General features: G+C 40.5%; 1 protein-coding gene across 3 annotated transcripts in view; it reads right to left on the bottom strand.

Annotated features, from left to right (window-relative positions):
• Window positions 1–878: 878 nt before the first annotated feature.
• SLC38A9 (solute carrier family 38 member 9) overlaps window positions 879–27,329 on the bottom strand; it is a 72,176-nt gene continuing 45,725 nt past the window's right edge. For all 3 annotated transcript variants that reach the window (XM_054032990.1, XM_054032989.1, XM_054032991.1), the window contains 5 exons: window positions 26,035–26,141; window positions 20,036–20,149; window positions 18,258–18,406; window positions 5,888–5,977; window positions 879–4,124 (listed from right to left, as the gene is read on the bottom strand). In XM_054032990.1, coding sequence (XP_053888965.1) covers window positions 3,959–4,124; window positions 5,888–5,977; window positions 18,258–18,406; window positions 20,036–20,149; window positions 26,035–26,141 — 626 coding nt within the window. In that variant the 3' untranslated portion in view covers window positions 879–3,958. The remainder of the gene's footprint in view (window positions 4,125–5,887; window positions 5,978–18,257; window positions 18,407–20,035; window positions 20,150–26,034; window positions 26,142–27,329) is intronic.

Raw genomic sequence — 27,329 nt, 5'->3', positions numbered from 1 at the left:
ACATTTAAATATTGCTTATGAGCCAAGTTACTAGACGTCTCAGTCAAAAGATTACAGGCATTTTGCTAATTCTTGGGAAAAACAGATACAGTGAAGAGCCCATATCTATGTCAGGGTCATCAATTTTTGTAAGGCCTACCCCAACTCCCATCTTTTTGTACACAACAGCAAAATCAGCTGTAGCATGTACCTGACATCCCAGACAGTTTCCTTTTAAATGGGAGGTCTCTAGATTTAAAAATCTGGAGCTATGTTTGAAAGTATATACTTGAAGCAATCATTTGGTTTCCCCAAGAACTGCTAAAGCAAGAAAACAAGGTGGTATGTTCACCTTTAAATATATTTCATTATGCTATTTCCCTTTTTCTGATAACGTACCCTCAATATAGTAGAAATAATTGCTTTAACTTGCTTATCATAACTTGTACAGAATCAAACCAATTTAAATAGGGTTTTTTAATAATTGCAGAAAGAACCGTCTATACTGGAAGTGTTTAAAAACACCAATATTCTTCAAAAAAAGTAAATCACACTGGGTGAAATCCTGGCCATATTGAAGTCAATGAGAGTTTTGCTATTGACTTCAACGGAGCCAGGATCTCACCCACTGGGTCAAATTCAGACCTGCTCCAACACCATTAAACACTGAAGTCCACATATACACCAGCTTTGAACATGGCCCACTAGCATCCTAAGCCTGAGAGGCAATGAGCATCTGCAACTGCAATTAACTTCAACAACAGTTAAAAGGGCTCTCAGTACCTAGCAGGAGGCATCTTGCCGCATCAGTCTGTGTCCTTTTAGATGAGAAGTCCTCAAATATCTAGGCTAAGGCTACACCCAGGGTAGGCTCCAGGGTTTTTGCCCCAGCCAAAAAAAGCAGCCACGATTGTGATCTGCGGCACTTCGGCGGCAGGTCCTTCCCTCCGAGAGGGAGTGAGGGACTTGCCACCGAATTGCCGCTGAAGAGCTGGATGGGCCGCCCCTCTCTGTTGGCCACACCAAGCACCTGCTTGCTGTGCTGGTGCCTGGAGCCGGCCCTGGCTACACCACAGAGCTTACAGGGGTGCAGCTGCACCAATGCTGCTGCACTGCTGTAACGCTGCTAGTGCAGATGCTCTAAGATGATGGACTGGGCCCAATATTGCAGTAAACATGCAGACAATCCTGTTGGCAAACACCCTGGCTGATTGCATAAAATACTACAGGATCAAGATCACCGTGAGGCCATGAGAAAAGGGTGGGTACAATATGCTGCAGAGAACTAAGAAATACCAAAGATAAGGGCACATAGGAGAATGACAAGCATGGGGCAAGCATTTCTCTCTGGTACATGTACACAGCAGTCCTGCTTGAAAGGCACAAAGAGTTGTGCAAGGCAAAAAGAAAAAGTAGCTGCTTTGAAGCAGTTTTTTCACTCCACAGTAACTCCTCCTGACCTACTCTTTCTTATATTTCTTGCATATTAAGCAAGGACCTCTGGCCATGATATTAATATGACCTTGATCACCTCTAAAGATCTGTTATTTATTAGAGAAATACAATAAAGTTATTCTAGACTATGCCTTCCATTCTACTTTCAGATAAAAGAACAAAAATCTTACCCCCAATTAAATTCTTTTCCCAGTTTTCAGCTTCTCTCAATCCCCCACATCATTATTATTGAAACATTATTCAACTTTTCTCCCTTTAATTATTCTAGAATTCAGTTTCTCAGAAGACCATTTCACTCAATTTACACCTGTCAAATTTTTATTACAGCCCCAAAATCTGGCTACTAGGTACGCATAGGCATATGACAGGAAAGCTCTGGGCAGAGTGAAAGCATTCAGCTTCCCCCAAAACCTGCAAAGAAAACATTCCCCAGCCACCCTGCAACAAGAGTCACAACAAAATGTTCTGGGTCGGATGTGTGCATATGCATGTGCCCATCTGACAAGAATAATATGTGCAGGGAGATGTGGGGAGCTGGGGCATACTCTGCCCTCACAATAAGAGTGCACAATAATACTATTTGCATAGCATTGATTGTCTATCCAGTTTTGGGCAGGTTCCACAATGGGCCCAAACCTGACCCGGAGACTGTAAAGTCTCCAAGTTCTCTTCCACCAACTCAGACTCCTATTTCCTCACCAATCTTCCACACACTGATACTTCTAACCAAAAGCACCTCTAAATTCATTTTTCATTTTGGCAAGAGGCGATGAAATCTGACATTTAATTCCATCATCAGGCTGATGGAGCGCTATGATGGTCTGATATAGAAACATCACACCAACAATTCCCTCTCTGAATATGTGCATTCACACTTGTGTGCAGCAGGTGTGATTGTGATTCCATTAGATGCTTTCTCAGAGAAGTTAATGTTCCATCACTCAGAAACCAGCATTACGCCTGCATGATGTGGTATTTAACAGATACTGGCTATGGAGCAACAGCTTTTCAGAGACACTTCTCCCACCAAAACGGAGATTACTCATCCAGAACTTCCTCCTAGTGAAGACAATAGGAGTTTTGCCACAGACTTCAATGGGAGCAGAAATGGACCCTTGTGGACTTGATAATCTCAGTCTTTGTGGTGTGCATTTCCAATTATATGCATACTTCCATAAAGTCCTAAGGGCATCCCTACAAGGTAGTGCCTTGTTATTACTCACTGCACATTGACAGACTCAGATTTTCAGAGTTGCACACGTGAAACTGTGCAGTCACAGTAATTCCAAGTACATGTGACCAGTTAGTCATCTAGCTGAGCATCTGCAGGCACAGTTGTGCATGGTGATTGCATATACAGATGATGCATTTGCAATTTTGCACTAGTGATTCTGAAACTGCACCATACTGCATAAAATATATAGCATGTGTATTTTGTACATTAGATTATAGTACATTTTAATACTGAATATTAAGCAGCTACATTGAAACACGATTTTTAAATTTTCACACAAATCTTAATTTGTTATTTTTGTCGGTTTGCCTGTATTGCACCTCTCTGACTATACTGTCATATAACATGTATAGAATGGATGTTTGAAAAAAATCAGTTTTCCTACAGCAAGGAATTTTCACAGTCTGAAATCCTGCAGGGGCACAAGAACTACACGGGACATACAGGAATGCTCTGCACATTTGCATCCAACGTACATATATGACGTACACCTGCCCACGAAAATACACAACACATCTATTCTAATGGTAACAGTTATAGGACTTGGAATGAGGAGGCTCCTGGTCCAACTTCTAGTTGAACCACCAACTTGCTCTGTAACTTCAGACACCCCTCATTACTTGACCTATTCTTGAAAGCCAGATAGTGTGCAAGCAGTATCCCGGTTGCAGGTAGAAATGGTATTGATTTCTTATGCTGTTTCCATAGCTGAGGTTTCTTGCATATATATATTTTAAAAGGTTACACAAAATTATATTAACAAGTGTGCTGTCATCTGATTGGCTATAAATTAGCTTTACAAATACAACCCTTTTGTCATTAACAGTCCCAAACAGCATAGGAAAATTAGTGCAACTGTCACTGTAGAATATTGCGAGGGTTTGTTTGCTAATAAGGGCAGGAAGAAAAGAATTCTGTAGCATAAAGCTGAAAAGTAACTACTTCTAAAAAGTGAAGGGTGGCATGTTTTATCCACATGGAAATATTTCTCTACAAAATAAAAACATTTTGGCCAAAATCATCCCTGATGTACTTTCAATGAAGTCAGTGGAGTTGGGCCATTTACAAATTTGGCCCACTTTATCTGTTGTGATGTAACATTTCCAAAGATGTGTTTCCCTACAAACCCCTGAAAACTGTTACTAAGACACAGTTGTCCTTTGCTTTCAAAGGAGCAGATTTTCTCAGGAAGAAATTGACAGACAGGAGGTTCTCAGCTTTTACGATAGAGTTGCTAAAGTCTGTTGTCAAATCTCAAAATACTACTTGTGAAAGCCAGCATGAGCGCTTTCACAGCAAGAACTGTGCGATCAGATTAGCCAGTCCTAGGATGATTATAAAGATGTGAACGATGAGCACTGACCACGTCAGCTGCCCTGACGGACGCAAGGAGATCATGTAGATGAGGGATGGATACACAAATACAAAGGCCAGACCACATGTTGCTCCAGAATATCTGCAAAAGAATTAAAAGTGCTTTGTGTTAACTCTTGTTCCTTGGGGTTTTTCCTAAAACAGTCTTGTTGAATAATGATTATTTGCTGTCACAGCCAAAAAAACATTGTTTTCTTTTCCTCATTATCTGCCTCCTCCTCCTCCAATGGCATTTAATTATTTGATAAAGCATTTCCTCCCAGAGTAATCCTACTGTCAAATGAGCCAGATGCTTTTGGAGACAGACTTCCTAACTTTGATATTGATATATTTTGCTTTCGGTTGAGGAATCTGTTTACATATATGTCAGAACAAGGCCAGACAATATCTTTTGTTACTTTTTCAATTAATTATCAAATATATAAATCTGGTAACATCCCAGGGGCTTAAACAAAATGTGTATGAGCTCCTAAAAAGCATTTCTCTGGTATTGCAAGAACATGAAGTGAAACCAGCACCAGGAAGGACCAACCTATTGCTATTGAAACCCTTTCCTACTCCTCCTTCCAGTGAGGACTCCCAGCCTGACTCTTTGCTATCTATCAAAGCCCTATCACTACCCTCTCCCAATGCCAGTCTGGATCTTTGATAGCTATCAAAGCCCTGGTGCTACCAAGTATTCATTATTCACAGGCATTTTTTCCTATTCTACAAGTTTCAGTTGTCCAACCAGAGAGCAGAAACAACATATTACTTAGGTGACCAATCGCATGCCCAAGAATAGCAAATAGTTGAACTATACAGTTCATGAACCACCCACAGGCTGAAGATGGTTTGTCCAAACTGTTTGGCAACTATCAGTAATGAACACATTAGCAAAAATCAGGATCAATTCGCAAACAGAAAAACATGCTGAACACACCATGTAATTTACGTTCCGTGACTAATCTGACTAGTTCTATTATCAGAGGATAGACGTTTTCCCTAAAAATAAATTAGAGATTATAAAAATAAAAAAAAGAAAAGGATTTAAAAGAGAGTTTGCCAGTTTCAGAAAATGAGTGAAGAGTAGCTACAGTGACTACACTGGCCCCAATACCAATTGCTGTAGTTTTATAATCACATATTCCTGGTTTTTTAATGCCTTCCTTTCCTGGTTGCTGTGTAAAAACCCAGACTAACAACAGGGGAAACGGACTATTCCCAAAGTATTTCCAAATGCAGAAAGTAAACCCTCTGGAAAAAAATTGACAATATATTTTCTCATGCTCTCTCAATTACAGAAATCACAGGAGTTAATTGCAACAACAGTAGGTTTAAATAAAAATCAGTCAGAAGTGAGATTTTTATTTTGGCCTTCCTTTTGTCTCTGATTTTTTATTTATTCATTTTCGCTGTTTTTAATCACAATTTTTAAATTGATTTAAAAAGAGACGGTCTTTAAAGATTAACGACCACCACCACCACAACAAAAAACTATATGCCTCCACAGAAACCATTGGTGGTAACATACAAATAGGGCCATACAGTAACTTAGTGACTTTATGCTGAAAAATGATGCATCTGATTCAGAATAAGCAGGTAAGTTATGGGGACCCTGGATGAGATCTGAAGGAAACTTATTCCCAATTCACATCTGTCTGGCAATCATCTCAACCCTCTGAATGTCCCTTTCCAAGAACTAAGATTAAACAGAGCTCTATATATCAGAGGTTGACATCACTCTAATTTTTTGTATATTTATTATAAACAATAATAAAGACAGATTGATCTCTAAGAATTTGTCTGACACCAAAACTATTTCATTAACATTCAGGGCTAGTTCAGAGTACAGAGAGTACCTACCTTATGATACCTCCTATATTTGGATAGAATATGGCCATTGTCACTCCAAGTCCTACAATTGCTACGTTTAGAACCAACACATGGAAAATACTAGAGGGGGGGGGGGGAGGAAAAACAGTTAATATATGCATAATACCACTAGAACATCTTTCAGTTATTGTATTACAATTTAAATGTACATCCAGTAGGAGTGTTTCTACTAGTATGACTCATCATACTAGAGCTAATTAATTTTATAGTTAACATGCAATATTCTGTAGATGTTAAGTGGCAGATTCTAAACAGACTCAAATGTTTGGACTCAAATAATTATTCACCAGAGATTATGTATAATTTGGCATTTCTTCTTAAAACAACATACTTAATACTCTAGCATATGAAAATCCATCTGAAACATCCAAAGACAAAGAAACAATACTGTATAATTGTATTCCCACATGAAAGAAGTGCCTGGATCCAGAGAATGAACTGACCTATATGAGTGGACTAACGGATACCAGAGAAAGATGCATCACAGAATGGAAAGCATTATATAGAATACATAAAAACAAATCTTAATACATTACTTGTCACATTTTGATTGATGGATAAGACAAATGTTTAGGTTTCTGAACTTCATTTAATGCATGACCTACAATTTACATTAGACTGCTTTTTTGGATAAACAATGTATTTTCTACTCTTATGTTTTGTGTTTAGTGAGTAAACTTGAACAGGTTTTGCTTTCTGAATGAACCTTCTAATGCACAAAAAGCATTAATGTTGTTTAGATACTAGTGAAAGGGCTGTGCATGGACTCTGGACTCAGATACCTAAATGCCACCTGCCTTTAGGGCCTGTAAAAATTTTTACTTCTAAATATCAGGAAAGATCTAGGGTGACCAGATGTCCCGATAAAATCAGGACTGTTCCGATTTTTAGGCGTTTGTCCCACATCCCAACTGATGTTTGGTCGTGACGCAATTTGTCCTGATATTTCGCACTCCTGTTTTTGTTGTGTTTTTTCCGCCGGCGGGACTCCGCTTTTTTTTTTTTTTTTTTTCCCTCCCCTCCTTCCCTTGCTCTGCTGGCTGGACTCTGCTTTTCCCGCCCCCCCGACCTCCTTGCTCTGCCGGTGGGACTCCGCTTTTTTTTTTTTTGGTTGCTCCGCCGGCGGGACTCCCCCCCCGCCATGTGTCCCGATATTTTCTTCATCCCATCTGGTCACCCTAGGAAAGATCTGACTTAGAAAATGTTGGGATACGTTAGCTACACGGATGTTCATCTGGGAATGAAAAATATCAAACTCAGTAAAGACACAAATACTTATGGCTTTTGTTTACCTACTCTTCTGTTGTGTTTATTTCATTTTGACTGAAGTCACCATTTTTTCTTACCCATCAAAAATATTTCTCTGATGGAAAAGGTCAGTCTCTAAATAGATGAGCTTCTATCTATGTCGCACTTGAACTGGCATGAGTGACCAATTTAAGGACTGAAATGTTAAGTGCTAATTTACAAGGTAGGAAGTTAAATTAATAAAATTCATGAAATAAAGGGATCTTATAAAAGCTATGGGGAAGAATGGGTAACTTCTAACCATAAAAGAATAAACTAAGATAGACAGCACCCTTAATTACACAGCTAGCATTTTAATAGTACAAGAAAGGGTGGGCATTAGATTGAAGTTGTCCGTTGGAGAAATACCAGATGGGGCTTTAAGAAAAACACTGAATATTTGAAACTTTATATGAAGGCAAAGTTCCAACAACACATGTACATACTACATCATCTATTACTTATTCATCATCGAGTTAGTATTCAGAGAACCTGGCTAAAGATGATGGCTTGCTGGCTGGGAAACCCTCCTCCTCTGAATATACTAGAAAGGGTGTCTAAATTTCTAAATACCGATCCTTTTTTTTTTTTTTTAAAAAGCATTTCTCTTGTGTACATACTTGGTGTGTAAGCTTTTCCATTACAATGACAGTCCATATTTTACTACCACAATTCCACAGGAGGAGGGGTTGTGTATTTCAAGTAATGTGCAATATAGAGAGTCTTATGGCGAACAATAAAAAATTTGTCATTCTATTTAAATGGAGATCCTTTACTGGAGCATTAAGCAAGCAAGCCAGAGGATCTCTAGGAAGCCAGCATTTTGTCATAAGATGACTCTTAATAATTTCCTTCCCAAACCATCTAATTCTTGAACACAACCAACATGTGTACAAATACGTTCCCTTTTCCCTGCAGCCTCTCCAACAGAGCACCTCCCTAATAGCAAAAAAATGGACAATATTAATTAGAGTCAAATGCTATATATGCAGTAATTTATAAAAACGTTCTTTATGAGCTGCACATATCCCCTTTCCCATCTTAAGAGATGCACTTATCCAGATCAATTTATTTGTCCAAATCCCCCTCCCATCTTTTTCCATCTGGGTTGTTTTATTAACAGATTTTTCATTCTAAATTGTATGTATCTTAGAAATTAAACCTTTTGTTCCAGCTTCTTCCTGGAATAATTCCTGAAATGTTGTTAAAGGCCCAGTTAGAACCATCTCATATCCAGATTTCACAATAAAGTGTTTGATTGATAAATATTGAAAATACGGGACCTTTACATTATCACATAACTATTGGTAGGATTTCAGATCAGAACCCAGGAAGTGCTGTTCCCAATTCACTAATCTCAGCTCTTACCCACAACAAATAATCATATACTTCCTAAGGATAAATTCCTGATTTTTAATGGAAGTAGCTAAGGGAAAGGGCCTCGGTGACAGGAATTTTAAAAATTGGTCCAAAGCTGCTAAGGTGGTCTGGACGAATGGGTGATTTTTTATTTTTGATGATCTAAATTTCTTTTTAATCTCACAATTACTATGAATAGCTATATCTAGGCTCCAGTCTTGTTCAAGTTTTACCTAGTGTTTGGATGGTCTATTGTTAACCCAATTGATGACGTTTTAATTGATTTTTTTTTATTATGTATTACAAATTAGGGATCGCTAGTTCACCTTACTCTGTAGGCGTACACAGAACTTATAACTCACCCTTTGTCTTCTATGTTTACATATGGTTTTAATAGTGCATCCTGCCAGGTTTTTAATGTCAGGGATAAAACAGGGATGCAGTGAAACAAAACAAAAAATACAGTGGATGCCAGTTAACAGCACTCCCAGTATTAACAACTTTTGGTTAATAGCAACACTCAATTCAATGTTAATGGGATTTGGATAGTGGCAATATGCAAACCACTTATTAACAACTGTCTTGGGAAGAAAGGCTCTACCACAGGCAGGTTTGCGGGGTTGTAGCCAAGGAAGGAAGCACATGGGGCTTCCCGATACCTCTCCCTGTGCTCTCGGGCTGTGTCCTGCCCTGGCACAGGGGTCTGGGCTCAGCACTTCCTTTCCTAGCTGCAACCTTGCAAAGCCTGCAGCCGGGGTCCCACTATCTGCACAGGAGGTAAAGGGCCTGCACCCTTGCCCAGCAAGGGAGTCCCTACTGGAGTCCCAGCGATGTGGGCTGGGACAGGAGGGTGTGAGCAAGGCAGCAGAAGGGAAGGAGGCTGCAACCTGGATGCCAGGGCTCTTCAGGGAGAGTGGGGATGCGGTGGGCCTGCATGGTACCTCTCCCTGCATTCTCCAGGCTGTGCTCTGCCCTAGCACCATAGCCGGGTGTCCCAGCATTTACTTCCCTGGCTGCTGCCCTGCAAACCAGTGTTTTGTTTATTGGCAACCCCGTTATTAGCAACTTTTTGCTGGGAACCAAGAGTTTGCTAATAAATGGCACCCACAGTAACACCTTTAGCCTCGGTAAAGATGAATGTCCTCACACTCTATCTAGCCAAGAAATTTTCTATTTGTTTTGCTATTTTATTCCTCATAGGAGGGTAATTTCCTTTAAAATATTTATTCCTAAAATATTGTAAAGATTCCCTTACCCATTTAAATTTATATAACTGACAGCAGTTGGTTTTGATCCTTTCAGGAACATTAATTCCCAGAATTTCAGATTTATTGTCGTTTATTTTGAAGCCTGATACCTGCCCAAATTCTAAAGTCAATTGTTCTATCATTTTTAACGAGGTTTCTGGATCCTGCAAATATAACAGGACATTGTCAGCAAACAAAGCTATTTTGTGTTCTAAACGAGATGTTTATCAAGGGGCTATTTCTCACATTGATGGCAAATGGCTCCATAGCCAAAGCAAACAAACTGGCAACCCTGTGCTTCTGGATAAAAGTAAAAGGAGGGGGATTGATGAACATTAACCAAAGAAGATGCTCAAGGATGAATACATAGGGCTGATATGCCCTTATAAAACTGATTTTCAAAACCAAACTTTGCTAAAAATCTGGCTGAGGTACTCCCGATTCCAGCCTGTCAAAGTCATTCTCAGTGTTGAGTGAAAGCAGCATACAGGAAGAATGATGATAATTAACATTATGGATCAAATTCAGAGTTTGATATATCAGATAGGTGCCTGCCAGCAATGAATTCAGATTGGTCTGGGTGAATACATTTGGGCAAAATGACAATCTGTTTGCTAGCACCTTGACATAAATATTAGCATCCACATGAAATAGGTCTGTATGATGCACGATTGGAAAGATCTTTTCCTTCTTTAGTAATGACCACAATTTCTGCCTCTTTCCATGAATCTGGAATCTCATTCCCCTGCAACATGCCATTAAATAACCCAGTTAAAATAGGGCCAACACTTGCTTTAGAGCTTTGTAATGCTTCCCAGAAAACCCCTTGGGACTTGGAGCTTTATTGGATTTTAAGTTCTTAAATACATCTTCAACTTCCTGTGCAGAATCTGCCTGTCAAGAGCTGCCACATTAGGCTCAGAGCTGAGGTAGTTTCACATTTCTCAAATATCTATTTAGGAGTTCAGAATTTGGCTGTTCTGAAGTGTACAAAGTATGGAAAAAGTTAAACATTTCAGAGATCTGTATGATGTCAGTTACTAAATCTCCCGTTTTATTTCTAATCAGAAGGATAGCCGATTTATCCGGTTTCTTTTTAAACTTTCTGGCTAAAAGCCTATCAGCTTTATTGCCCATTGCCAATATTTTTGTTTAATACATCTAACTGTTTGCCGAGCCTTACCTGTTTGTAACCGGTTAATTTTTCCTCATCTCAAATTGTTTTCTTGTATACTCTTTTAGATCCTGTAGATTTATGTCTACCTTCCAAATCTGACAGTTCTTTAACTGAACTCTTCTACCAGACTCTCATATTTTTGAGGTATGATGCTTTAGTTATGAGTCCCCCTCATTACTGTCTTTCTAGCATCCCAGTGAGCACTTACTGATTCCATCCTTATTGTTTTCTTCTATATATTTCTGGACATTTTCTTCCAGGTCTTGAATTTTAAGGGGGTCATATAACAAAGCTCTATTCAACCACCAGGCCCTTTGTTTTTCCACTGAGTCCCAGTCTTTAATATATGCAGGGGAATGATCAGATCCAGTTATACCTCCCAGACTACCTTTTTTAACCAAATTAGCCAATAAACAGAAATCAGATCAATCTGGCGCAAGACCCATGAGTAGCAAAATATGAATCTCAATGTTAGGGCCTAGAAGTCTCCCACTAGACATCCATCATATCTTCATTTTCTAATTTGGGCAAATAGTATATGGGCTAAGACATTACACTAAATAATTAATTTTATATCCATGTGGTTATAATGATAAAGGGATAGAGTTAAATGTAAACTGGGCTGTACAGAACCCAGGATATGTCTACATTGCCCCACAGTTTGGGCTATGGGGGTGCAAATAGCTGTGTGTACCAAAGTGTTGCAGTTAAATCCCTTGTGGGGATACTGCAGGCACGAAGTGTAAGTCTCTAGTTCACACTAATGTAGTCCTGTTTGAAGAAGACTACATTAGTGTGAACTGGGGACCCTGAAGTGCGTGCCTGCAGTGTTCTCACGGGGGAGTTTCAGTTCAGCACTTTGGTGCACACAGCTACTCACACCCCATAGTCTGGGCTACACGGCAGCATAGATATGCCCTAAAATACCCTGGGTGCTATACAGCCCAGTTTTCATTTAACTCTATCCCAACACCATTAATGGATATTACATTCAGATGGTTTTATTTGCCGTGATATCTTACCCCATATACTAATCTTGTACCTCTAGATTTGGACTGTTTCTTCTGCTGTCATGTCTTTACTTTTGTCTTGGTGACATATCTTTTTGAGCTGTTCTGGCTCTCTATGACCTCACTGATTCCCAGTGATTTCTTGGTTACATGCAGGACCAAAGAAAACACCAGATATTGTGAGACTTGAGAGAAAAATCGCAAGAGCTGGCAATGCTGGTGATGGCATTCAGAAGGTACACTGCACACTGCTGTTTACCTTTTCCTAATACAAGAACAAGGGGACATTCAATTAGATAGAAAGGCAGCAAATTTAAAGCTAATAAAAGGAAACATGCAATTAGCCTGTGAAACTCACTGCCACAAGAGATCATTGAAGCCAGGAGCTGAGCAGTCATATTTGCTAGGATTAAACAACAGCTACAATGAAAGATATAAACCCTCCAGCTTCAGGGCAAGAAACTTTCCCTACAGGCAGATTATCTCTTATATCCCCACTTGCCCCTTCCTCTGAGATATTGGTTATTGGCCAGGGTTACTGAACCAGATGGACTACTAGTCTGATCTGATATGGCAATTGCTGTTTCTAACCTGCAAGTCCCTTCTTCTGTTTAAGTACAAATTAACAGCCCATCCGACCTCCAGGCTATCGAGATACCTCATCCTCACTCTAGGGAGAATAGCACATGGAAGGACAACAATTTCCTAGTTTTGATGTATTTCAGGAGGACATGTGCAAACAAATGAACACAAAATCCCTATAACAAAGTTATCCTTACAAATAACTAAGAAAGGAGGTCTGTAAGGCAGGGCTGCTACCTCAAGCACACCAGGATCAGTCACAACAGCTGCTAAAAAAAGGCCCTCAAAGGTTAGGAAGTTTTCTTGGAGGGGGAGTACAGTGAGGGCCAGGAGACATTGTACAAGAGGATGGTTATTACACAGAACTTTCAACATTATGGTAGGTACAATCCGTTCAGGTATAATCTGACTAAAGGGGTGATGTCATATGGTGAACCCCTGAATGATCACCATTAGGGTTGCCAACTTTCTGATTGCAGAAAACCAAATACCCTTTCCCTGCCCCTTCCCCAAGTCCAGTCCCCTACTCACTCCATTCCCCATGTCTACATCACTCGCTTTCCCCCACCCTTGTTCATTTTCAACAGACTGGGGCAGGCGGTAGGGGTGTGGGCCCTGGGGTGGGGCCAGGGATAAGGAGTTTGGGGTGCAGGAGGGGCTCCAGGCTGGAGCAGAAGGGTTCAGAGTGTGGGCTCTGGGAGGGAGTTTGGGTGCGGGACAGGACTCAGGGCTGGGGCAGGAGGTTAGGGTACAGGAGGGGGTTCGGGATGCGGGCTCCGGTTGGTGCTTAACTCAGGCGGCTCCTGGAAGCAGTTGGCATGTCCTTCTGGCTCCTAGGTGGAGGGGTAGTCAGTGGGCTGTGTGCACTGCCCCTGCCCACAGGCTCTGTCCCCGCAGCTTCCATTGGCCATGGTTCCCAGCCAATGGGAGCTGCGGAGCCAGTGCTCAGGGCAGTTCCTGCACCACGGGGAGGGGCAGCGTGTGGAGCCCCCCTGGCCACCCCTACACCTAGGAGCCAGAGGAAACGGCCGGCCGCTTCCAGGAGCCATGTGGAGCCGGCCGCTGCAGCCATTTTTAGTGGCTTGGGCAGCTGTGCTGACCGGAGCCACCAGGGTCTTTTTCCAACCAGGTGTTTTGGTCGAAAACTGGATGCTTAACAACCCTAATCACCATAATCACTGCAAAAACAGAGTCTTTATGGTGCTATCCTCTCTGGAAAAGTCTAGGATTTTACTGAGACTACATTTATAAGATTTCAGAGACCTTAAATCGGATTCTGGATCAGTCCCTTAACCCATAGCCAGCCTACTGGGGAATTCCCTTGGTGGGACATAGTTGACTCGGGGGCTGTACCACTCCCCCTCATAGCCTCCACCATAGAGAAAATAGTAGAGGAAGCCTGGAGGATTAGATGGGTGTGTGGCCCACTAGCTATATTCAGTTGCCAGAACAGCCCCCTTAAAAGATGTTGCGGCCAAGCATAAATTAGAGTAGCCTCAGGAGAGTTCTAATTTACACTGGAAGCAAGGCAGGCCCCCAGATGGTCCCACAATTTTGATGCAGCAAAGATGGCGGAAAGCTTTCTATGTTCCACCCCCAACTGCATCCTTGTATTGAGTGGCACTTTGAAAGAACAGCAATTCTAGCCCCTTTATTCTAACGGCAACAGGAAACAGAGGAGCATTGGGATCTTAATAAAGTCTCAATGATGTTTCATGTTGGAGAGTTAATCTCTAAGAACATAGGAATGGCCATACTGGGTCAGACCAATGATCCATCTAGCCCAGTATCCTGTCTTCAGATGCTTCTGAGAACAAATAGAACATGGCAATTTTTGAGTGATCCATCCCATCATCCTGTCCCAGCTTCTGACAATCAGAGGCTTAGGGGCACCCAGAGCATGGAGGTGCATCCCTGACCATCTTGGCTAATAGCTATTGATGGACCTATCCTCCGTGAACTCCTCTAATTCTTTTTTTAAGCCTATTTATGCCTTTGGCCTTCACAACAACCCCTGGCAACAAGTTCCACAGGTTGACTGTGCATTGTGTGAAAAAGTACTTCCTTTTGTTTGTTTTAAGCCTGTCTCCTATTAATTTCTTTAGGTGACCCTGGTTCTTGTGTTATGTGAAGGGGTAAGAACACTTCCCTATTCACTTTCCCCACCTCATTCATGATCTTATAAACCTCTATCACATCTCCCCTCATCTCTTTTCTAATCTGAACAGCCACAGTCTTTTTAAATCTCTCCTCATATGGAAGCTGTTCCAAACCCCTAATCATTTTTGTTCCATTCTCTGTACTTTTTCCAATTCTAATACATCTTTTTTGAGATGGGGTGACCAGAACTGCATGCAATATTCAAGGTGGAGGCATACCATGAATCTAAATAGTGGCATGATGATGTTTTCTGTCTTGTTATCTATCCATTCCTACTGGTTCCTAACATGACTGCCGTTGCACATTAAGTGGATGCTTCAGAGTCATCATGGATAGTTCTCCAAGATCTTTCCTGAATGGTAACAGCTAATTTAGATCCTATTGATTTGCATGTATAGTTGGGATTATGTGTTCCAATGTGCATTATTTTGCATTTACCAACATTGAATTTCATCTGCCATTTTGTTGCTCAGACTGCCAGGATCTGGGGGAAGGTCTGACACTATAAAAGAAGGTTGGGGAACCTGAGCTAGAAATAACCTTTTTATGGAAGCAGTAACTACAGTTGAGCAACTAAGCAATAGTGATTACAATATAATTAAGTTCAGTATCCATAGAGGAATCATGCCAAAAACTGAAACCAAACTGTAGAGAAGAGGATTTTTTTTTTTTTAAAGTGAAGAAAATGATTAAAAAGCCTGAAAAGAAAGGAATTTAAAAACATTACACTCAGCATGGTGGCTACTTAAGCCCACCATGCTTGAGTCACAAGGGGCACGCACATCACTAAACAAAAAGGGAAGTAGGAAAGCAAGAAAAAAAAAAAATAAAACCCACACAAAACTCCAGTATCATTAAATGGCAAAATTCGAGAGGTCATTGAAGGCAAAGAGGTATTCTTCCAAATTGGAAATGCAGCCTAAGTGACGCCAGTTGAAAGGAACATAAAACATGGCAGGTAAAATGTAAGATGGATATTAGGACAGCTAAAATGGAATTTGAAGAGCAAATAAATCAAAGAAATACAAATAACAAGCCTTAACTGTAGAGTACTATAGAGAGCTACAATATAGTTAAACTCTTAGCACTCAATAGTTAACTATAGCAGAAGCAGCAAGCCTGTGAGAGAACGGACAGGTCTGCTGGGCTACCAGGCAGAAAAAGGAGCAATTAAGGAGGAAAGACATTGCAGAGATGCTCAATGATTTCTTTGCATCAGCCTATTTATCCTCACAATACAAGAGGCAACGAATTTAAAACTCACAGAATGAAATACCTTTTTATATCTAACCCACAACACATAATTAACCTGGGGAACTCACTGCTACAAAATATCATGAAACCCAAGAGTTTAGCAAGATTAAAAGAGGATTAGCCATTTAGATAGGCAAAGAGAACATTCATAGTTACATTAGATAGGACATAAAAACACTCATGCCCCAGAGCATAAACCAACCATTAAATAATGGTGATTAGGAAGCATCTTCCTACCAATGGGCCAATTTTTCCATAGTTCTACTACAAGATTTTTTGATCTTCTAAAGCATCTGGTACTGGCCACTGTCGCAAACAAGATAGTGGACTAGAGGGACTTTGGGTCTGACCCAGTGTGGCAATTCCTATGCTAGTGATTTACAAACTCAGGACATATCTTGGCAATGAGAAGACCATGAGAAAATTATCTGCCCTTTTGACTCAACTCCTTCAACTACCTGTTAAGAAAAGCAGTGGGGCAAATATGTGCAAAAAGATGCTAGCACAATGAATTCTGAAGGTACCTGCCAGAGAACTAATGTATTTCAAATAATGTTTTCGAGATGGACACTCCCCACATTAGCAGAACAATACCTGGTGGAGAGCCTTCACTTATTTACCAGGAACTGGAACATGGCAGGGAGGAGAACTCTTTCTTCAAAAGATCAAGTTTTTCCATGAAGCATCTGTGAGATGCTTAGTGAAAGGTGAACTGAGAGCTAGATCGGAGGCCTGGGCTACACTAGCGGGGTGGTTTGAACTAAGATACGCAACTTCAGCTACGCTATTTGTGTAGCTGAAGTCAAAGTATCTTAGCTCGACTTACCTGGCCGTCCTCACGGCGGAGAGTCGACCGCCGCGGCTCCCCCATTGACTCCTCCTGCCGAGGTGGAGTACAGGCGTCGATTCGGTGATCAATTTGTCTTGTCTAGACAAGACACGATAAATCGATCCCCGATACATCTAACACTACCCGCTGATCCGGTGGGTAGTATAGACGTACCCTTAGAGCAATGAGGCATTCCCTTCCTTCCCCCATGAAGAGTTAGCAGACTTTCCTATGTAAGACTCCTGGAGCTCTTTCTTTCCTTATGGGGTCAAGTAAGCTATAACTGTTAAATTGTCTAATTGACTAGCATTGGTTTGTTTAAGTGAATCTGCTGGAATGTAAACTGGCAAAAAGTTCCCCTTCAAACAATTTGAGTTGTGGAGTCAACACATGAGAAAAAATTCTGCCCAGAGAGGGATGCTTATCCTTTGTCTAAACTCTGTTCCTGATTGACACAGGGAAGAAACAGCTGCTGGTCTGCTCCCTAACTGTGCTGCTAGTAGGGTTGCCAACCCTCCAGGATTGGCCTGGAGTCTCCAGGAATTAAAGATTCATTAAAAGATTACGTCATGTGATTAAATCTCCAGGAATACGTCCAACCAAAATTGGCAACCCTAGCTGCTAGGCAACTAATGAGCCCAGCTGCACTGCCTTAGCACTGTCAGAGTGGCCACAGCCCAGCTGGCTGCTGGTTTAGCAGTCCTGTTCATAAGCCTGGCCCTCACAGCAGTTCAGTGGCTGTTCAAGGCATACCACGCTTGCAGCTGTGCTTGCCTTTGTTCCTATCTCTGCTCCCCTCTGGCTTCAGACTTCTGGTTTTGACTGTTTATCCACAGAACAGGCACCTACGGCGTTCCAGGGGGCAGTGGGGTGGTGTGCAAACCTGCCCACATCTAAAAGGCACTTCCCCCAGTCTAAAGGGAGGAACCACTGAACCCAGGGCTCAAGCAACTACAGGGGACAACAAATGAAAACACAGGGATGGGAATGAGGGTCAAAAGCAAGGAGTCAGAGGGGAACACCAAACTGAGAACCCCAGATAGTGCCCACTCTGTTGGAGGGGCACCTATTGAGTTCCTGGGGTGGGTGGGCACAAGCCCGTTACATCTAAAGTCCCCTCCCTCAGCCTAAGGGGTCCATAGAACAGGTAGCTGAAATGCAAGATTTCTCAGCCTGCCCCAACAAATGTGTCACTGCCCTGACCTACAGAGCTCACTTCTGAAGGCAAGAGCATAGCTTATTTTTTCATGTTCATCCAATCTTTAGCCTTCACAAACTTGGCCATCAAATATGTCATTGCAAAACTGCAGGGGTAGTTTTTGAAACACATACATCTCCCTCACTGCAAACTCCATAACCTTAGCAGAATATCTGGCACAAAAGAAACCAGTGAAGCATTGTAGGTCAATCCCTTGACACAGGGTAGAGTCCTTACCTTGGATAAACATTGCCAAAGACATGTCCTAATAGCTGAACTCGTGCCAAATAGCCAAGCAACGGGTACACAGTTATCATCTGGAACAGCAGGAACAATCTTGCAACAAATGACATGATGTCATTGCTGGGAAAATTGTCTAAAAAATTCTAAAATAAGAAAGGCTAATTAGGCAGGATTGACAACAGTTGTATTAGATTCCTAAAACATGTTGCGAGGGGGGGAAAGGAAGCTTGAATAGTGCTTCTCAAATCAAAGACATAAAATTGAACTCTCTCTTGTGCAGCTTGTATACAACTAAATATAACCTAAGGTTTGTAATATGAAAGGCCAGTGATTTAATTTGTGTATTGCCCTCACTAGATGACATTTATTTTTCCAAACAGCACACATCCCTGACTTCATATGCAAAGGATTTCAAATACTCCTATTATCCACATATTTACATGAATTAATTGTAACTACTGATATCACTTAAGAATATTTTATTGGCTCTAGGTCCCTTTACCTTAGGAATCACGATATTCCAGCAGGCATCTAATTGCCCAATAAAGTGCATAAACAGGTCTTGGTGCAAGTGAAAGTATCCTTCCTCCCTGGGAAAATTCATAAAACCTTATTTGTTTTCAGAAACTGCAGCTCCATGACAAAGCCACCTTTTTGGGGACCTATTTGTAATAATTCAAGCTGGATCCTATACAGATAATACGGAATGGATGGATTTGACAAGTTGAAACATCTGTTAAATGTACAAACTGTTCCATAACTGTATTGTAGAATTACTAACAATAAAAGAAAGAAGTGTTTGACAGCCATTATTTAATCATAGATCTTCAGCCCATGAAATTCTTTCAAATGGCTCACAGAAGAGCTTCATGGTTAAACATTATCTTCAGTCCGGATATGGCTATAGCCTGTCAGTAGCCTCCCTCCATGTGGTGCTCCACTGCTAAATTCTCACCAGGACATGCACAGAATCTTACATGAAATGATTCATGAAAAGACCACCACTTTTTGAAGCAGCCTGAGGCAAGGGGATCAGGGTGGCCCAATGGATGGATGAGGGAGTGGAAGGTATGAGCCTTCCTGCCAGTGTATTGCACTAGTGCCCAGAGGCCCCAATCAGGAACCCTCACAGTACTAGGCACTGTACATACAGTAAACAGAAAGATGGTTCCTGCCCCCAGATATTTTACCGTCTAAACCACCAATCCTGACAGATTAAGGCAGGTATTTCATTTTAGCAGCTGTCAGTAGCCCCAATGACTTCAGTGGGATTAGTCACTGCACATAAACTTAAATTCATACATAAGTCTTTGCAGGATCAGAGCCTAAGGAAGCCTGAACTGTTCAGCTCATAGTCAATATGCCCTCAGACAAATTAGCCAGTGTAGCGCTCCCCCCCCCCCCATTAATAAAACCCAGCCAGCTCACAAGTTTGATTTCATTTCTTTTTGAGCACACTTTGGTTCTCCCAGTCACAACGGTTAGATATCCGTTTTACCATGTTTCTCCTTACATGGCTATGGAAGTAGTGGCAGGCAGATTAGTGAGTCAATGCTATCATCAGTATTTGTTTGTCAAAGTGCTCACAACATGCTAGTCACTTTCCACACATTGGGGCAGGGACTGTTCCTCAAAGAGCCAGTCACACAGAGATAGACAGAAGTTAGTGGATGAGGAACAAGTATGGATTTTTGTTGGTTTGTTTTTAACACACACACACAATAATTAGAAGGGCAGGGATGGAAACAGTGCAATCAAGTGTCTTTCTCTACCTGTTCAATGCACTCTTTGGACAACGGTGGAGAGGGAAATGCAGCAAAAATTAACAGTCCAACATAGAGATATGTTAATCCCACCAGGAGATAAGCAATGGAAAGGTCTCTCACCTGAAACAACAAAATTCTCTTTTTATTCTGGCATTAACATACACAGCAAAGTACAAATTTGATGAATTAATTTACTGGTTAACAATATATTAGATATACCATACTAGGTTAGTTTCTTTGTAAAGCAAGTTATTTGATAAAATGTGGAACATTAATGCAACTACATGAAAATAATTCATTGCAAGATTCTGAACAAGACACCGATAATCTTAGCTTAGACAATGACAAAGTTAGCTTTGGAGTTTGATCCTATTGAAGTCAATGGAAAGAGTCCCATTGACATCATTGGGATTTGGGCCCCCATGCACAGATTTTGAAGTATGCTCCCCTCTTCTGCAAAAATATGAAGTCTAGTACATTCAATATAAGCCAAATCTTGCGGTCCTTAGCCTGAGTGAAGGCAAATTTGGCTCTTTAAGCAGGAAGAAGGTACACAAAAGCAGGTATTATAGATATATTTAGATCCAGACAACAACAAAAGGATCCCAGGAATAGCTTCCTCGACAGATGTAGGGTGTTACCGCTAACCGCCACAATCATACAAAAAATACAAAGACTAAATAGAGCCTCTTCAGCCGCCTCATAGACACCCACTCACTAACAAGCCTCAGGAGACATTCAGCACAACTAGCAGTGATAGCCAAAGAGTCCATTGATACCATATGTCAAGTCTGTTGTCAGGACTAAAAGCTGGCAGCTAACACACATCAGCAGGCCAGATTCAAGCTATAATGAAAATGATCTTTTTTAACAAAGTGCTTTGAAACCCAAGAATATGGTCTACTGAGAAATCTTCAAAATGCACACATTTATCACGTTCGTTCCTATGGATGTAACCAAAGAGTATAATCTAACATCTTATACTGTAATATGAAAAAAACGCACATGCTGTAAGAACACAACACGGAAAGACTGCTGGTCTGCTGGTTTTGAGTGTGTGTACTTCTTTTTAAAGGCCAGATACAGCAATCCAGAATAACCATACATTTTCCATTTTAATCACTCCATACCTCCCAGAGGCATTGTATGCTTTTAGAACCATATTTTTATATTAAATCTTTTCACTATAATTATTTGCCTTCACTATAGCATTCTGTATAAGCATTGTACTTTAAATTATGGCCAAGATTTTCATAAGTGGGTGTCTAAAGTTACTCCTAAATCTATATGTAGGTAGCTAATTATAAGCGATGAAATTTCCAAGTGTGCTGAGGACCCAATAGCTTCCAATGAAGTTAACGAGAATTGCTGGGTACACAGCCCCTGTGAAAATCACTAATTTAGGTACCTAAATACAGATTTAGGAATCTAACTTTAGGCAACGACTTTTGAAAACCTTGACCTAAATGTATATACATTTAATACATGTAAAATTTGTGTGGACTACACTTGTGAAATTAAATTTCACATATCAAAGGATATTAATTAGTGGAAAAGCAATCACATCCACTTTTGAAATAAATTTTCCAAGCTGCAGAACTCACTGACACATTAAAATAGCCTAATACAGTAGTTGCTATTTAAAAGGTTAATTTCCTACATCAATCACTCTTTTGGAACTGCATTAGGACACCATTTGTTTTTGGTTATTAAGTAGCTAGATTCTGTATTATTTGTCTGCATACTTTCTCCAGGACATTCACTACCACTTACCTAACGATTTGTTCAGATGATGCTAGTAATCAGCTTCTTAAAGGATTACAGGTAACACTTTTGACACATGGACCTCATTTTACTAGGACTTATAGCGACATGATCAGGATTAGTAGGCCTGCAAATTTGTCCTACTTTTCCCCGCTTATATCTGTTCACAAAGTCCATGTATGTACGCATTTTTCTTCTAGTCAAATACTATGTCTTTTTCTTTAATAAAAATCCACACACTACCAACTGAGTACCCAAGAAGAATCAAGCCAGTGTGCATGACACCAGTGGAACCCTATCTTTTTAGTAACATATCTGGAAGATCCTCTCTAGTTTTCAGTTGTTTTTCCTTATACAAGCAAGGACATTTTTAACCTAGGGAGAAATTCTGGGCCAGATCATGCCCCTGAAATCCATGCGTGGTGATGGGTTCCAACTGCACATCCTCCACAACATAAATGAAAGGCGGGGCATCAGTCACCTCCACTATGTGCTGTTTCACCACTTCCCAGGAGCCCTAGAATAGTCCTGGGGGAGGGGGTCTGAGATCAATGTGGTGGCTGGTCTGTATACACACCCTTTCCCTCTCCTCCCCACTTTCTCCTCCTCAAACCCCATGGAGAAAACTTAATACAGTCCCTGCTTTATTATATAGTCAAAGAAGGGATTCCAGATGCTGCTGTCAGCAGAGGAAGCAAGCAGAGCTTCACTGTCAGTGAGTGAGGAAAATCACAGAAGAGGCCTTGAAGCTGGTGTGAAGGCATCAGGCCTCCTCCACACAGACGACTCTGGTTTCCTAAGTGATCCACAGTGTTGGCTGGCCAAAATTACTGCATTTCTCTTGGTGATGGGCGGAGAAATCTTGCTTCTTTCCATAAGAAAACAAACAATGTGAGAAAGCTCAGCAAGTTTCCTTCTCCAGGGCCCAATCCTCAATTTATAGGGCTGTCAATTAATTGCAGTTAACTTACACAATTAACTCAAAAAAATGAATTGCGATAAAAAAAATCAAATCACAATTAATCGCAGTTTTAATCACACTGTTAAACAATAGAATACCAATTGAAATGTATTACATGTTTTGGATGTTTTTCTACATTTTCATATGTATTGTAGTCGGTGTTGTAATTGAAATCAAAGTGTATATTTTTTATTACAAATATTTGCAGTTTAAAAATGATAAAAGAAATAGTATTTTTCAATTCACCTCATACAAGTACTGTAGTGTGATCTCTTTATTGGGAAAGTGCAACTTACAACTGTAGTTTTTTTGTTGTTACATAACTGCACCCAAAAACAAAACAATGTAAAACTTCAGAACCTACAAGTCCACTCAGTCCTACTTCTTGTTCAGCCAATCGCTAAGACAAACAAGTTTGTTTATATTTACAGAGATAATGCTGCCCTCTTCTTATTTACAATGTCACCAGAAAGTGAGAATAGGTGTTTGCATGGCACTTTAAGCCAGCATTGCAAGGTATTTATGTGCCAGATATGGTAAACATTCATATGCCCCTTCATTCTTCGGCCACCATTCCAGAGGACATGCTTCCATGCTGATGATGCCCGTAAAAAAAAGGGGGTTAATTAAGTTTGTGACTGAACTTCTTGGGGGAGAATTGTGTGTCCCCTGCTCTGTTTTACCTGCATTCTGCAATATATTTCACGTTATAGCAGTCTCGGATGATGACCCAGCACATGTTCATTTTAAGATCACTTTCACTGCAGATTTGACAAAAACGCAAAGAACGTATCAATGTGAGATTTCTAAAGATAGCTACAGCACTCGATCCAAGGTTTAAGAATCTGAAATGCCTTCCAAAATCTGAGAGGGACGAGGAGTGGAGCATGCTTTCAGAAGTCTTAAAAGAGCAACACTCAGATGCAGAAACTACAGAATCCGAACCACCAAAAAAAGAAAATCAACCTTCTGCTGGTGGCATCTGACTCAGATAATGAAAATGAATGTGCGTCGGTCCACACTGCTTTGGATTGTTATCAAGCACAACCCATTATCAGCATGGACACATGTCCCCTGGAATGGTGGTTGAAGCATGAAGAGATATGAATCTTTAGAGCATCTGGCACGTAAATATCTTGTGATGCCGCCTACAATAGTGTCATGAGAATGCATGTTATTGCTTTCAGGTGACACTGTAAACAAGAAGCGGGTAGCATTATCTCCTGCAAATGTAAACAACCTTGTTTATCTGAGCGATTGGCTGACCCAAGAAGTAGGGCTGAGTGGACTTTGTAGGCTCTAAAGTTTTATATTTTATTTTAGAATGCACTTATTTTTGTACATTATTCTACATTTGTAAGTTCAACTTTCATGTTAAGAGATTGTGCTACAGTACTTGTATTAGATTAATTGAAAAATACTATTTCTTTGGTTTTTTTAGAGTGCAAACACTTGTAATCAAAAATATAAAGGGAGCACTGTACACTTTGTATTTGGTGTTGTAATTGAAATCAATATATTTGAAAACTTAGAAAACATCCAAAAATATTTAAATAAATGGTATTATATTCTTGTTGAACAGTGTGATTAATTTTTTAAATCGCTTGACAGCCCTATTAATCTATTTTCAGTAGTGCCCATAACATGCTAGATGCTTTCCAAACAGAAGTTCGCTTTTTGGTCATCCATTCTTGACTTACCACAACATGCCTAAGAAGTTACTGACAGGATCATTAAATAGTGGGTGATTTTATTGTGTATCATATACATCTAGGGACAGTTTAAGCCTCACTTTTGAGTTGTCAAGTCAGAGGTTCAACCACAGTTGAACATTTATCTACTTTGTGATGTAAGGCTAATTACATTTTCATTGAAGATCTTGATAAGCCTGGACTGGAACCCTGAATCTGAACACATCTAAATTCTGGGAAAAGTTGGATCTAGATCTGAATATTATAGTTGAGCCCCCTAGGCATAGTAATAATTATAGATTTTCATAGATTCTAGGACTGGAAGGGACCTCGAGAGGTCATCGAGTCCAGTCTCCTGCCCTCATGGCAGGACCAAATACGGTCTAGACCATCCCTGATAGACATTTATCAAACCTACTCTTAAATATCTCCTGAGATGGGGGTTCCACAACCTCCCTAGGCAATTTATTCCAGTGTTTAACCACCCTGACAGTTAGGAACTTTTTCCTAATGTCCAACCTAAACCTCCTTTGCTGCAGTTTAAACCCATTGCTTCTTGTTCTATCCTTAGAGACTAAGGTGAACAAGTTTTCTCCCTCCTCCTTATGACACCCTTTTAGATACCTGAAAACTGCTATCCTGTCCCCTCTCAGTCTTCTCTTTTCTAAACTAAACAAACCCAATAGTTAAGGCTGCTCAAGTGTTTTTGCTTTAAATGGTCATTTTCAGAGCCTTTACAGCTTCAAACTTCACCTTCTTGGCTGAAATTTGGCAAGTTTGTTGTCAATTTGACAGCAAGTAAGTTTGAAAAGCCTGATTACATTTGAGTTACAGTACACTTCCATTTATCCAAACGGCCTGGGGGACAGCCAAAGTGTTTGGAGAACCAGGTGTTTGGATATACAGAAGTGCTATTTTGAGCTGCAGTGTCACGGATATAGAAATCCTAGTTATCCGAATCCAGGGTGCCCCCCAGTTCTCTCTATATTAGTTAATTACTTGCTAATACCGTCTCAATTAACAAGCCTCTAAGAGAATCTGTTATCACTAACAAACAGCTTTGTATTAATAAATGCTAATTACACTGTACACCTCTACCCTGATATAACGCTGTCCTCGGGAACCAAAAAAATCTTACCACGTTATATCGAACTTTCTTTGATCCACCGGAGTACACAGCCCCGCCCCCACGGAGCACTGCTTTACTGCATTATATCCGAATTTGTGTTATATCAGGTCGCGTAGAGGTGTATTAATGTAATGCTAAGACAATAATTGAGAAGTTATTAACTAACACAAGGCTAAAGGGGGGCATACTGTGGATTCTAATAACTACAATTTTTGGATAAATAGCTCTTGGAATGGGCAACTGGAGTGTAAATTATTTATATGCACTTTTGGTGCACCAGCAGCCAGTGGAAACCCGGTATAAATGACTCCCTCACTCAGATGTCTCTTGCCTTTTCAGTTAAGTGTTCTGCACCTGCTACAGCTTCCGGATCAATTTTGAGAGATGTCCATCCAGAAAAACATTAGCGTGGCCTACCATCTTTAAATCTAAACCAACGATTTCTCATTAAGTTACTTACATTGTTTTCCTGGTTCTTGTTATTCTTAAGGAGAGTGATAACACAGTTATGAATGAAGAAAGCAAGCGTCAGGACCCCTGTGAGCTGAGGAAACTGAATTCTAAACTCTAGGAAAACAAAAGAAAATAAAAATTAGTTTTTATATTTGCATCAGGGAAATAAACAACAGCTGTCAAAGTGACACTCAAAATTTATTTCTAGATGTTAGGAATTGCTATTCTGGACCAGGCCAGTCCATTTGGTTCAGTATCTTGTCTCAGACAGCAACCAATTCCAGATGCTTCAGCAGAAAGAGCAAAAAAAACTGCTCTCAGGGAAAGTTTCTTACTAACTCCCAGTACTTAGAGGTCTTGTTATTCCATGATTTGAACAACATAAACTTTTCTGCTTCTCAACACTGCAGTTCATGAACATCCCAATGCCTTGATGGGGCAACCAGTTTTGGAGACACTGCATGTGTACCAGCAGGGGGAGGAGGACAGGAAAAGCTTTTTGCTGTGTGATAGACTCTTGTTGACTAATCCAGAGCGCATCACCAGAGTCGAACTCTGAGGAGACTTCTGACCCTCACTTTAGGAGGACAAGGGACATAGCTATTGCTGTTTACAAGAAAGGGGATTCAAATGATTGCTTACAAAATAAAGGATTAGGAAAGCCTCAAGATACCATCTCGACTGCCCTTTAAATGGCAGACTATAAGGGGCACCAGCCAACCAATGTCTTTACCCCCCGAAAAACAGCACTGCTGCTTTTAGCGTCATTCTCAGAAGTGTTCTATCCAATAGACAGTACTTCTGGGAATGCTGATACTAGGCCAGGAGTGTTAATTTGCTTATGCTAGAACATCATTAAGCACCATTTTGGCAGGTAGTACCAAAGTACTAGCAAAGAGATAGCTGGTCTAAAGTAATAGAGCACTTGTGTATCTCTAGGGCGTTATGCTGGTTTCACCGTCTTTCCTTAATATCTTATTAGCATTGAAGTTGTACCAATGCTAACTGAAAGAGGAGGGAAAAAAAAAAAAAAAAAAGAAGTCTCACTTTAGGCTTAGTTCCCCACTAATAATCACTCATTACTCTGTGTTGTATCCTTCCCACCATAGTGACATCAGCTGAAGCTATGCTGTATATCTCATAAATACATGTTCTACATACGTAAGTCTGGCTATATCTTTGGCATACTGGTCATCTTGAAGACATAATTATAACAGCTTATGATGACATACAGCACTATGCGTTGCTGTAAATCAATCTATGCCAAGGCTGCTTAATAGAACATTGGGTCTGAACCTCAAG

This window comes from Malaclemys terrapin, chromosome 6 (assembly GCF_027887155.1).
Source record: "Malaclemys terrapin pileata isolate rMalTer1 chromosome 6, rMalTer1.hap1, whole genome shotgun sequence".
NCBI lineage: Eukaryota > Metazoa > Chordata > Testudines > Emydidae > Malaclemys > Malaclemys terrapin.
This window is presented reverse-complemented; position numbering and strand designations above follow the sequence as displayed.